This window comes from Limulus polyphemus, unplaced genomic scaffold (assembly GCF_000517525.1).
Source record: "Limulus polyphemus unplaced genomic scaffold, Limulus_polyphemus-2.1.2 Scaffold2758, whole genome shotgun sequence".
NCBI classification, from domain to species: Eukaryota; Metazoa; Arthropoda; class Merostomata; order Xiphosura; family Limulidae; genus Limulus; species Limulus polyphemus.
Genome location: NW_013668368.1, coordinates 106,571 through 120,006, shown reverse-complemented (window position 1 = coordinate 120,006; position 13,436 = coordinate 106,571). Strand labels below are relative to the sequence as shown.

The 13,436-nt window shown below is 33.1% G+C and overlaps 1 protein-coding gene across 4 annotated transcripts in view; it reads left to right on the top strand.

Annotated features, from left to right (window-relative positions):
• The window catches only part of LOC106467827 (synaptic vesicular amine transporter-like), a 66,125-nt gene that overhangs the window by 23,308 nt on the left and 29,381 nt on the right, over nt 1–13,436 (top strand). For all 4 annotated transcript variants that reach the window (XM_022396020.1, XM_022396023.1, XM_022396021.1 and 1 more), the window contains 6 exons: nt 2,315–2,373; nt 2,735–2,818; nt 3,432–3,524; nt 5,619–5,708; nt 7,362–7,402; nt 8,097–8,160. In XM_022396020.1, the coding sequence (XP_022251728.1) occupies nt 2,315–2,373; nt 2,735–2,818; nt 3,432–3,524; nt 5,619–5,708; nt 7,362–7,402; nt 8,097–8,160 (431 nt within the window). The remainder of the gene's footprint in view (nt 1–2,314; nt 2,374–2,734; nt 2,819–3,431; nt 3,525–5,618; nt 5,709–7,361; nt 7,403–8,096; nt 8,161–13,436) is intronic.

Genomic DNA, 13,436 nt, shown 5'->3' with positions numbered 1-13,436 from the left:
CGGTCAATCCCACTATTCGTTGGTAAAAGAGTAGCCCAAGAGTTGGCGGTGGGTGGTGATGACTAGCTGCCTTCCCTCTAGTCTTACACTGCTAAATTAGGGACGGCTAGCGCAGATAGCCCTCGTGTAGCTTTGCGCGAAATTCAAAAACAAACAAACACTCAACATGTTTCGACGCATTTTATTACGTCATCCTCAGGAATGCAATGTTTAGTAAGGATAACATTTATTTATAGCATTACAAAATCACCAATTTACATATTAAATATTTTCACGCCATCTGCTGACAACATTTCCATCAGGTCCATCATCCTTATTCAATATATAAAATTTACTTTTTTATATTTCATTATCTCAATAGATTCACGTATATTCATAATAATAACATTTTCAGGTTGTGCTAAAATAACAATTTTTCCCCATTGCATTGTGTGTTTAGTTTCATTAATATGTTCTGCTGAAGGTAATATTATTATTTTTAACATTTCTTTTGTGTTCATTTATTCTGAATAATAAATTTCTTCTAGTTTGTCCTATATAAACTTTCACATTCACATGATATTTTATGTATACCAATAATTTTCATTAAATAAATTTCATCTTTAGTTATATTAAGAACTTGGCTAACTTTGTTTATCGATTTATATTACAAAGAAAGGTTTTCGATAAAAAATAGTTTCCAACCTTACTCTGTACTCATTCCGCCACATCAAAAATTTTGTTACACTAAATCTCAGAAAATTACTGTCTTTTACTCTTATGTGGATAAGATACTAAAATTATGTTGCAAACAAAATGATATTAACAATGAGTTAACATTAATTAAGTATATAGCAGTAGAAAAGGGTTTAATACATAAAATATCATATAAAAACGTTTATATAGGACAAACTAAAAGAAATTTAAAATTTAGAATGAATGAGCACAGAGGAAATATTAGAACAATAATATTACTATTTCACCTTTAACTGAACATATTAATGAAATTAAACACATAATTCAATAATAGATTATTAAATATAAAAACTAAGTTTTAAATATTGAATAAGGATGATCGACCTGATACAAATGTTGTCAGCAGATGGCTTGAAATTCTTTAATATGTAAATTGGTGATTTTGTAATGCTATAAATAAATGTTATCCTTACTACACATTGCACTCTTGAGGATGACTAGTAAAATACGCTGAAACATGTTAAGTGTATGAGACTTTGCAGTATCATCGGTTGTTTGTTTTATACTTTGTATAATAAGTTATTTGTATTTTATTGTAATTTTGAGACTGGGAATAGTCTCATATTCAGAATTGTGTAAAAAATAATTATTTTTAAATATTTAAATGTTTTTCAACATTTCACATTGTACTAGCACCAATAAATATTAACCAAAGAATGAAATATGGAGGTGGCTGTGAGGCTTCAAGCTAAACTCATTCAACAGTCATTGAGGAGTCTTTAATGACTTATTGTGATTTAAGATCACATGAAAAAGGTACCTTTTCCTAGATATTTAAACCTGCCTAAAACAAGTCCAAATAGCTATTTGTGTTTGGTCAAACATTTTGACATGATTGTGCAAGAGACATGATGGTAAGTTGTGTCGGGACCTGTTCCATCATCAGAGGGTTGTGGTAGTTGGATTCTGGCAGTTGGAATGATAAAAGTACTTATGATAAATAATTAATAAAACTATAGATATTGAATATTAGCTTGCTGATTGATTAAAATATTACATACCAAGTTGATGAAATAACTCTAAGACTCCACTTTATCGTTGATAGGATTCTTATTTGCATTACATTCCAGTATTTATAGAAAGTTATTAATAAAATATCATTAACAATAATTCTTAAATATGAAAAGAACTTTTCTCCTATAATGAGAGCGAACCTTTTCATTAACTTTAAAAATTGGTTGAATTGTGTGTGTGTGTAAACTAGATGATATTCTGTTTCGAGCTTATTTATTACCAGAACGCGTGAACGTGTTTCGGTAACCATGGCATTTACTGTAAGTTATTAATTGATCAAATACTCTTTTATGGAATTATGATTTGAAGTATTGTTTGCCAGATACCATCCAATATGTAGACTGCCATCGTGAAGCTAGAGAGAAAGGTTGGTTGTTTTAAGTTGAGCACAAAGCTACACAATGGACTATCTGTGCTCTGACCACTACGGGTATCGAAACTCGGTTTCTAGCATACCGCTGTGCCACCACGAGGGGGAGCGGAGAGAAAAATCAAATGTGTCTAATTTACAGGTGTGCTACAGTCTTAAATAGAGCTTCTGTATATTTTAATATTTTTTCTTTAGGGTTGGCTACACCATTCCGTTGCTAGTTGGATCGTTGACTCTTTTGATCTCCTCTTTACGTAAGTACAATTATGCTTTTGTTTGTTTATAAATGATAAACCAACTGTACTTTTATTTTGTACTATAAACTTCCTCGTTTTCTCTTTCTCTCCCTCTATTATTTTTGAATTACTAGATAAATATTTATTTGTGTTTTCAATGAAAAACGGCATTTTCTATGGTCAAGTGCCTTTTTCCGAGTAAGCTCTTCCGCAGGAAATTAAAACAACTAAAATAGTAGTTATTATTATTGGTTTTTGGATATACAAACGAAGTATTTTTATATTTAGTCTGAGTTGTGTAACCTAGAAAAAAATACAAAAACAAAAAATGAGGCCTTGTAGAATATTTCAACTTTTTATCTTTTTATTCGAATTTTAGTTTTCGCTTTAGAAAGAAACGTCGCATTGCTTTTTGTGGCACGCGGTGTTCAAGGGATTGGATCAGCTTGCACGGCAATTGGAGGTAAGGAAGTAGGTTTGAAAGTTTTTAACCGACATGTCTTTGGCATTATCAGTTTGAGACCTCAAAGAAAAACAGTTGAATTATTTTCAACAAGTATTCAGTATTTTATGGTCTACACTTATATACAGTTTTGAGGTAAGCTTTGTATCGGTCTTCATACAGAAGCTTTTCAAGTCTTAGTGTTTCAACACAGACTGGAATATTATTCTCCTCAAAACTGAAGTTCTAGTAGAAGATATAAACACACAAAATTCTGGGAAAACATCTCTACAACAAAATCGTCAGCTAATGTATCTGTATTACTATGGCATAATCATGTTAGGTCAGTTCCTTATGACAGTTTGAAAATGCAGTTAGGTTTGCCAATTTAACTTCTGTTTGCCAATAAAACAAGTCCTCAAAAAAACGTATAGTTGTATCTCGTAAACCTATTTAAAGGTTTTACTTGATAGAAACGGACCTAATAATATTAAAATAAATTTGTTAACCCATTTATTTAAGATAATTACAAGTACATGTTTTTTTTGTTTTTTTTATTGTGTATTTAGCTAGCGTAAGATATTGGTGTTTTTCGTTAGTTGGTAAACAACTGTTTTATGATTACTCGCCATAGGGATGGCTCTAGTCGCTGACAGATACCCCGATGATAAAGACAGGAGTAAAGTGATGGGCATCGCTATGGGTGGCATTGCTACAGGCGTTTTAGGTAAATAAATTATCTTTTAAAGCAATACATATCAGGTTCTTATTGTGTTCATATAACTTTGTAGTTGTGCGATTTACAATCAACAATAATAATAAAAAGTCAGAGGTATATTTCTTGCAAATTTGGTGGGACAGCAGTAAGTCTGCGGACTTACAACTCTAAAATATTGGGTTCGCTTCCCTGCGGTGAACAAAGCAGATAGCACAACGTGGCTTTGCTCTAAACCAAACAAACTGTTTTTTGTTCGCGAGCAAACCACAAAAGGGGGATATAAATCAACAGAAATCAACGTGTCCCAATATGTCAATTTTATACTTTTTGCTTCAGTAACAATCGTAGCTTTAAAATTAATAATCCATCTAATTTGCATATTTTTCTTTTAACAGTTGTACTCTTGCACAGATATGAAAAGGACAGAGTGAGACTGATAGTATTACTAAGGTTCTATATGCAGATAGTTCAATAGTATGATGAGCTTATCGTAGGATGTTTCAACATGATATTAAGTCTTTAAAATTGTAGTCTCAGTTTAATTATGACCCAACAGGTTACATGTAAGACAATAGAACTGTTTTCAGTTAATAATTAATTTGTCACAAGTAACGCCATTATATAACGAGACAACTATTACATACGTCACGTAGTTTTATCGCACATTTTATCTTAATTTATCCCATATCTGAGACCAATATTTTAGCATAGCGAATAATTTACCTTTTACAATTTAAATACTGCTAATTCATTAGTTCTTTAGTTTTCATTTTTCTAACTGATATATAATTCGTCCTGAATTTTTTATCACACCTAATGTATTGTTTTTAGAAATATTGAACAAGACTGTTATATTATTGCATAGCTGATTTCTGTTTTTTTAAGTATTGATGTAGTGCACAATTAAAGTACTGATTATTTTTGTGTATTTACATTTGACTTACAGGACATAAGTTTTGCATTTTCTAACGTTTTATATGTAAAACACTTATCATTAATTGATTTTTTACATTTCTATAATAAATATATTGTATAACTACTTTTACATCTAATTGTCCTGAAAAGGACATTTATTAATTTTCATGTTTAGCTTTATAAATCAATCCCTTTACTTGTTCTGCTAAAGCCTAATTTTAAGGATCTGCATATAGTTATGTTTAACCATTACTATTTTAGAAAATTGTACTTACATTTTTGTAGATATTTTCACAAGTCTTTAAGCATGTGCTGATAGATCTATACTAAAACTAATTGTAAATAGGCGTTTTTGTTTTCATTTTCTATCTCGGGGTCACTAACCTTGAATGGAGACGATAGAAGTAATCCCCAAACAATGTGGACATTCAACCATATTGGATATTTAGTCTGATTTATCAGAACCTTTCACTAAGCTTTTGTATGTCACATAATTTAAAAATTTGTAAACATAGTTTATTGATTCCTTCACTTTACATAGTGATACAAAACACTAAATTTGTTTGTGATATTATTTCTCAAGATTTGACGTGTAAATTTCAGGTAGCATACAATTCTTGTATATTTTCTACTCAATTAGACTCCATGAACAGAGTATTTACATTTCTAACAAATGTGTTTAACCATTTAATACAAGTATCCACATAGGTATGCTATCATCAATACATGAAAGTAAAATCGGAAACTCTAAATAATACTCTCACATATACTGAAACATTTATTAACAAAACTTGAAGTATTGGATTGAGGATTATAGTTAATCATTTATAATAAACTTGCAAGAAAGATTGGACAATAGAATAATGCTGAGGTTCATTGTAAATATTAGAAGTGAGGAACCTCTTAATCATTAGAGGTGATTTGTGCAATCATTGCTTTCTCTTTCGCAGGATGTGATAGTCCTGAAAAGGACATTTAAACGTCAATTGTTTTAATAATGTCAATTTCTTCAGAAGAATATCCCTCTTATATCAACCTATCGATTGAATTGCTGAGCTTGCATGTCCGACTAGTTTTGTAGCTTCACCAACTTTATTTTTGTCTAAGTAAATGACATACAAGTAACACTTGTTTAGGAGTTTGTTAATATTTCAATACGAAAATGCACATTATGTTTGTTTGTGACAGTTGGCTACCCATTCGGCGGCGTTATGTACAACTTCGTGGGAAAGGCATCTCCATTTCTGATCTTAGCTGGACTGATTTTTCTTAATGTTGGTGAGTTTCGATGTCATATCAATAAGTGTCTGATCTGCAGTTCATGTAACTAAAGTGATTCGAAGAATGAACTAGAAGATCTGTTAGTCCAATAGCGGTAAACATAAAGCTTGTGCATTCTTTTAAACTATTCATAGATAATTTTTGACACGTTCTAAAACTTAAAGTAAACGTGCACATTTGCAACTTTAGAGTGTTAATAAAGATGATCTAAGCATAATATCGCATATTTCTTAGATATTGATTATAGAATGATAGTGACAGCCGCTAATAAAGAAAATAACTATCGTAACGTAACACTTAGAAAACTGAAGGTTTCTTTATTAAATGTTTCTTATTAGTTTTGGCTAATATGCGAGACATTTTGTAGTTAAAGCATGTATTAAGTTAATGAAAATCTTAACCTTAGCTTAGGAAATACCTTTCTCAACATACTCCGAAGAGGAATGTTCTTATCTCTTTTTTTAAAGAGTTTATGAATAATTTTTTTTTCTAAATTTCATACTTAACAGTTCTTATCTGCATTTGCAACGAAATGTCTGCAATTTAGTTAATCTTGGAGATTTACAAAACTTGTTAGTGAGTTGGTTTTATTTGCTTAAAGTATTATTGTACGTATTTGTCACCATATGCTTCATTCCTTGAAGTGTTTGACTTAAGGATTTCAGACGAAGGTTATTAATTCATATACCTTTCTTCACTTCATTTGTATCAATGTTTTAGATTTCACATAAAACAAAGTATCTGGGTATAAAATGTATTCTCAAGCACATTCTGTTTTTACTATTTTGCTGTCAGATGTTTTCCTAAAAAAATTCTGCGTGGGGGTGCAAACGTTTCTGTGATTTTGTTTCATCTAAAGTTTTAAAATAATTGGTGTGGTTTAAAACTGTAAAAGTTAAATTGTGGTGAACTTGTTTGAAATTATTCGAACCTTAAATTTATGTCGACAGTTTTTGAAAGTATTTTTTATGATTTGACTAATTATTACTCTTTTGCGGGTTCATGTACATATTCGTATGTTTTATTAGCCTAATGTTGTTTATTTATCGCAATATCATATTCTATGAAAAGTAAACTTTATATCATTACAGCATAGAGATTGGGAGAAGAAGAATATTTTCCGAATAATGATCTTTAATATTCCCACATTGTCTTTCTGTTCGATAATAACAGATTAAAAATGCGACACTGACACACGGGACCCTTGCCTCGTATCCACAGTTGGTGTCTTAATATCAGAACAGATAACCATGATCTCGTGGTTGGGTTTATGGGCCCGAGCCCCGACTCTTAAGCACCTAGCGACACATCTAACAGATTATCAAGCGTTTAGAACACAGTTACTACTCAACTCTTATATTTAAAGCTTGTTTTGTATAATGCTATAATCAATTAAACTAGTTTTAACCCGGAATACTGTCACAACATGCTCGCTGTTTTATTTTCGTATTCACAAAATGTTTCTAAGATTATCGAATTCCAGATTCGAAAATTTATATTTGAAAAGCATACTTTTTGATATAAGCTTTTTTGCTATTTTCAAGTTTACTATCAAAACTTTGTTAAGAGCCATAATTGTAACAAAAGGAATAACTACAATTGTCTGTTATATCGACTGTTATGACCAGAATACTAAACCTTTGTTTTTAGTGTTGCAGTTTATCATCTTACAACCTCGAGTTGCTCCAGAGGTAGGGTCATCTTTTTGTTTCATGTCTGTTATTTGTATGTGTTTTTTAGTGGCAAAAGTATTGATTAACATTCCTGTATATATATTGTGTGTGTGTGTTTTATATTTTTACTTATAAAAATTAGGATGCATTATTGTGTAATTTTGGTACCTCCGCTATTAGCGATTGCTTATTTACTACAAAGTTGCGTAACGTTTGGACAATCCAGATGTTGAGTAAAGAAAACGGCCGAGGGCCTATCTTATCTTTGCTTAAATACAGATATATGACACTCCATAACTATGTAGGTTAACAATATAATATTGATTTCTCAACTTACTATATGCTATTCACCTTAACTAAATAATATCATGGATCGGTGAATGCAGCCTATGGAAGTTACAAATTTACTTACTTTCAAAGCGAAACTAATTTTTTCTTTACTTTTCAACTTACCTTAAAAGAATCGGCATTAATTAAACTTGGTGATTCAGCTCTCGGGGATAATGTCAAATAGTTTAAATTCCTTCTTGCTAACATTTACATAAAAATTATTTTCCTGATTTTTAAGACAAGAAAAAAGCTCTCTTTTATCAAATGAGATTTAAATATCTTCAGTTCTTAATTGTGTTTTTAGTTAATCGCCTAATAATTACGCATCGAATGACAAAGATTTACTTAATCATTTAAAGTTTTCTCTTTTCTCCTTTCTCAGACAATGTTGCAGCCATCACCATTAAAACTGTTGGTAGCTGATCCTTACATTTTAATCGCATGTGGTAAGTAAAAGTACTTTATTATCTTATTATTTATCTTAAGTCTCAAAATTGTGCAGTTTTTACATTTGCTAGACTGCTAGATGTTTAATGGTGCCATAAGCTTGTACTTAACGCTTAAATTAGGGGTACGATCCTTGCGGTGGGAACAGAACAGATAGCCCATTGTGTAACTATGTGTTGAAGCAAAACAAATAACAGTCATATGGTATCAAATATTAATTCTAAGAAATTAGCGTTAAAATAACTAATAAGATATTAAAACCTCTTCAAAGTAACGTTCTTGTAAATATAACTTGAATTTGATTAGAATTTCCACACGCACATCTGTAGAATATTTCATTTATTTGGATATGCAAAATTCCACAACAAAACATTTATCATGGGATTTGTGAGGTGACCACAAGACAATGAGTAGGAGGTAGGATCTATTTAACTGGCAGTGGGGCACGGTATTAGATGTCCTGCTAGCATTAACATCGTTATTAAAACCGCTTCTCTGATCGATTGTTCAAATACATCTGCTATCATAATTTGCTAACACTGACAATCGTAAGCGAGCACGTCTGTTACTAGGGAAAAGATTTAGTGGCAAAGAAGTATTTCTCTGAGAATTGAATTATTTGGATTTACAGAAGTACTAATAACTTCGAGAGTATACTTTCATTTCTACTTTTATAGAAAAGGACTAACACTAAAATATGAGCATAACTAAGACTTCTGCTGCATTCCTTGGCCAACATAATCGCCGAATCTAAACTCAACATAGCATTTTTGAGATTACACACACACATATATATATGGAATACCATACATTATTGGGGGAGACAGTAAAACTGTCCAGCCCCGATAATGATGTCTGGACATAAATACAACGATGTTAAGGTATTACTAAGCCACACCTAAATTGTTAGTATAGCTCCCATCCATGATACTGTCATAGAAGCACGTCTTATATAGGGAAAGTGATACATCTACATTAATACATATATACAAGATACAGTCCGAATCAGTAATTCCATTAATTTCCCCTACAAAAATTGAACTATTCCTTATTATGTTTATGATTTTGTTTATAGTATTTGTCAAAAATTTACATACATATTTTGTATATTTATTACACATTTTAATTTAAAATATTTAATTAGTTATCTACCTAAAATCAATTTTCACTGATATATTAATGTTGGAAATTAGGAATTAGAATGTGAGGCCTGCGAAACTGAGGTTAAAATGGATACAGTGTGGGTCTTACTTCCGTCAGTACCTCAAAAACCAGAGCACATTCCGTAACTACCCACCTTGTGGTGTGTTATCATGTGATACGTGCCTCTTTTGTAGCTGCTTGTTTCTTTCTATTTGTTCATGTTCGACGTAATATTACAACTAATATTTCATACAAGTTTTGGATATTATATTGAAAGTTCACTCTATTCTCCCTTATGACTTAATATATTTTTAATCATATGGCCAGTTGTTTTGCTTAGTCCTTTATCTTTAGCAACATTAACTCCTTCTGGGTATAGAAACAAATCTTACCTTCTGGTTTTGTACAAGATGCTTTCTACAATCTGTAAGCTGTTAGAATTATGGTTATGCGATGTCGTTACATAGATTATACACTACAGCCCCCCAGTGGCAAAGCGGTATGTCTACGGACTTACAGCACTAGAAACTGGGTTTCGATGCCTGTGGTGAGCAGAGCATATATAGCCCTTTGAAAGCTTTATGCTTAACTCCAAACAAACAAATTTTCCTACACGACACGACCCGAAAAATATTTGCGGTAGTTTTATGCCCCTCTCTTGAATTTTTCCTTGTTCTGACTTTGTAGTTATTTTAGATTTAGTAGAAAACTTATGTATGTTCAGAAATTACTGTTATTTCTCTTCCCTGGCTTACGATAACTTTATCGGATATAATAATGGTTTCACTGAGCTGTTGATTTCCCGTGGTTCAAGCGTTTGGGAAACCCGTGAAGAGGATTGAAAGAGCGGCTGCTTTCTTGATTATGAATTGAAGGGAAGTATATTGGAGCTTCAAGCCTGGCGATTGGTCAACTAAAAACAAGCAGCAGGTCCAGAAAACCGAGGCCTGCCCCTGAGAGCCAGTTCACCCCGTCTCAGAAAGGACACGAGACCAGAACCAAAGTTTATTGCATCACAAAAGACAATACAAAAGAGAACACAAGTTGAATGATTTTAACATTTTGGTCCGTTGTTCGTTCCGGTCAGCAACCTGAAAAAAAGGGGGGGGGCATAAGGTAAAACGCTTAAGGTGGTTTTTGGAATGAGTGTTGTTTGTTTTGTGAGATGATGTGGTTTAGAGGAAGAGGTGAATTTGGTTCGTGAAGCTGGTGTTTCTGCAATATTGGCGAGTTTTGTGAATTGGTTATTTCTGTTTTTAGACTTATCGTGGTATTTGTTTGCTAGAGTTGAGAAGCATGTTTGTAATGCCGCTGATTTACTTATTATTTATTGTGTAAGTATGAGCCGGGGGTGTAGACAGTAGGCTAATCGTATTGCTTTTAGTTGGGTAGATTCTAGTTTTTTTGTAAATATGTTGTGGCATGTTACTGGGCATCCGTATTCCAGAATGGGTCTAATATAGGCGTTGTATATCGTAATTATCGTTTTTGCGTTGCAGCCTTTGGCGAAGCCACTGATTTTTTTAAAACATAACTTATGCGTTTTTTTGTTTGTTTGTTTATTTTGCTTAAGCCTGCTGTAGAAGATAATGGCTTGTGTTTTCTGTGGATTAAGCAGCACGCGCCGTGTGTTGCACCACGTGACAATGTGGTTCAGAGTAGCATGTATTTTGTTTACTGCAAGTAGGGGGTTGCGTGACGTGGTCCATACAGCGATGTCGTCGGCCTATTGTGAAGCTATTGTTTCGGGAGTCTCTGGGAAGTTTAAGTCGTTTACAAATAATATATAACACCAGCTTTAAGAAGGAATGAAGGTGACATATTGCTGTTAATCTTGACTTTCGCGGTTCTATTAGTTAGGAAGCTTGAGATCCATCTAATAATTGGGATAGGTATTTTGTAGTTACATAGTTTATATGCCAAACAGAATCGAAAGCCTTCCTGACATCCAGGAAAACACCGATTGTTGCTTGGTTACGATTAAATCCTTTGTGTATTGACTCTGTTAATCTGGCTAAATGGTTAATTGTTTGTCGTTGTTTGCGTGACACGTTTTCTGTGTCGGAGAGGAGTTTATTGGATTAGAGATGGAAAAGTAGTCTTGATTTGATTATTTTCTCCATTAATTTGATTATACTGTTTAGCACGCTTATTGGTGTGTAGTTGCTTGGATTACTTTCGAGTGAAAAGCCGGGGTCACAACCTTAGAACTATAGCCTCGCTGGTCTCAATGCTTAATCACTCCTCGAGGTTAACTTGCAGGGACGCACCGCTTGGCTTTTTAGAAATACAGATCTTATATGTAAGACCTCGCAGGTTTCTATGCTTGTTACACCCATGGAGGTGAACTTGCAAAGATGCATCGCCTGGTCGTGAAAGACAAAATAATATAAATGAGTTTACCTTGTTTGCTGAGGCAGTTGTTGAATAAGTCTTCATTCTTCTTTGTTAACGAGTGGGAAAGGAAAAAAAAACACTTACCAATTACATGTACATTGAGTGCGTGATCATTATTGCTGGCTATTCATTGTATTTCTATCGGTTCTTATCCAAATATGGCACAAACTTTTTTAGAAATCTTCCTCGCTGAGGCGAAGACGATCGGCTCTTAGGCGATATGCGAAAGTTTTCCTAATCTATTTTAGGATTACACTTAGGTCATCTCGTATATGCTGAATTATTCCCCAGCATCTGGACACCCAGATCTGCTCTTTAAATTCCCTTAGTAAGTACAGAAAGATGAAACAAATTGAGATTTACAGGAATAGAATGACAGAATAGGATCGTACTAAAAACGACATATCTGATGTCACAGATGAATGCAAATTTACTCCATAAGGCTGCAGACATAGCACAACCATATACAGCATGTCGTAGAATTTCAATACAGGCACAAACTGGGCAGTTGTTAACTGATGTAATTTAATTTTTTTTAATCTAATTTTTACAGGGACAATTTCGTGAGCAATATTCCTGTCTAAGTCGCGTCGAAATGCTTCAAAGGGTCTGGAATCTACCTTGTACCATACTTTATTCCAGTCTATTGTGGATAGCTTCAATAAAGTTTCGGATAAGTAAGCGTTGAGACTCCTTAGGTCTGGTATGAGATTTTTTAGGTGGAACTTGGAGTAATTTGGTGTAGTTACTGAGTTTAAAACTCCGACTGTGTTGTCAAAAAGTATGTTGTGATGTTGTAAGACATAAATGATAAAGTAAACTTCGGGTGGTCTAACTGTAGAAGTGTGCATGTAAATTGTGTCCATATGGCTGTTAGGTGCTTGTTAAAGTCTAACTTGGCCTACATATACTAATTTGGCTAGGGCTAACTCTTTAATTTCCTGGGTTTTTGCTATGAGGGAGATTTACTTCCTATCTATCTATTGTTTCCAGTATTTTCTGAGTTGGGAGATTCCAGTTATATTCTGTGAGGTTTTGGATACTGTAGTATAGGCCTAGTATTTTTACTGGGGGTTTGGTCCAGTGTAAACCAAACAAATCTTTCTTGTATTAAAGCTGTTGTTTAGTTAAAGCATAAGATTTATTTCAGTTTACTTTGCACCTTATCTACGCAGTATTCGTTTACTATGTTCAGGCTATGTTTAACAGACTGGCGTGTGCTTAATGTTAAAGTAACATCGTCGGATTCAACAGCGAATATTTGCTCTACACCTGGGTTTCGTGGGACGGGGATACCCTTAATGTTCTGGCATTGATTTATAGAGGAGAGTTATTACCATGAAAAAAAAAGGGCTGTGGGCAGAGAACACTCCTGTATTATCCCAGAGCTTACAAAACATTATCCTGGATAAGTGACCATTGACATTTACTACTGTACTGATGTATATTAGTTTTATACAATTTACAAGAGATTGTAGTGGGTACTGTTGACTAAATGGCTTCCCTGTAATCTATCAGTTAAATTAGGGACGATTATAAGAAAATAGCCCTTGTATAACTTAACGCGAAAATTCTAAATTTAACAACTTAATTCAATGACCTCTACAAATAACTTTCTTGAATACCACCAGTGTCAATGCCTGATACAGGATGCTGTGACCAAAAGCGATGCACTTAATTAAAAAAGATATTATACCCAGAAGTGCAAGTTCAGGTAATGTACACAGGAATCCCT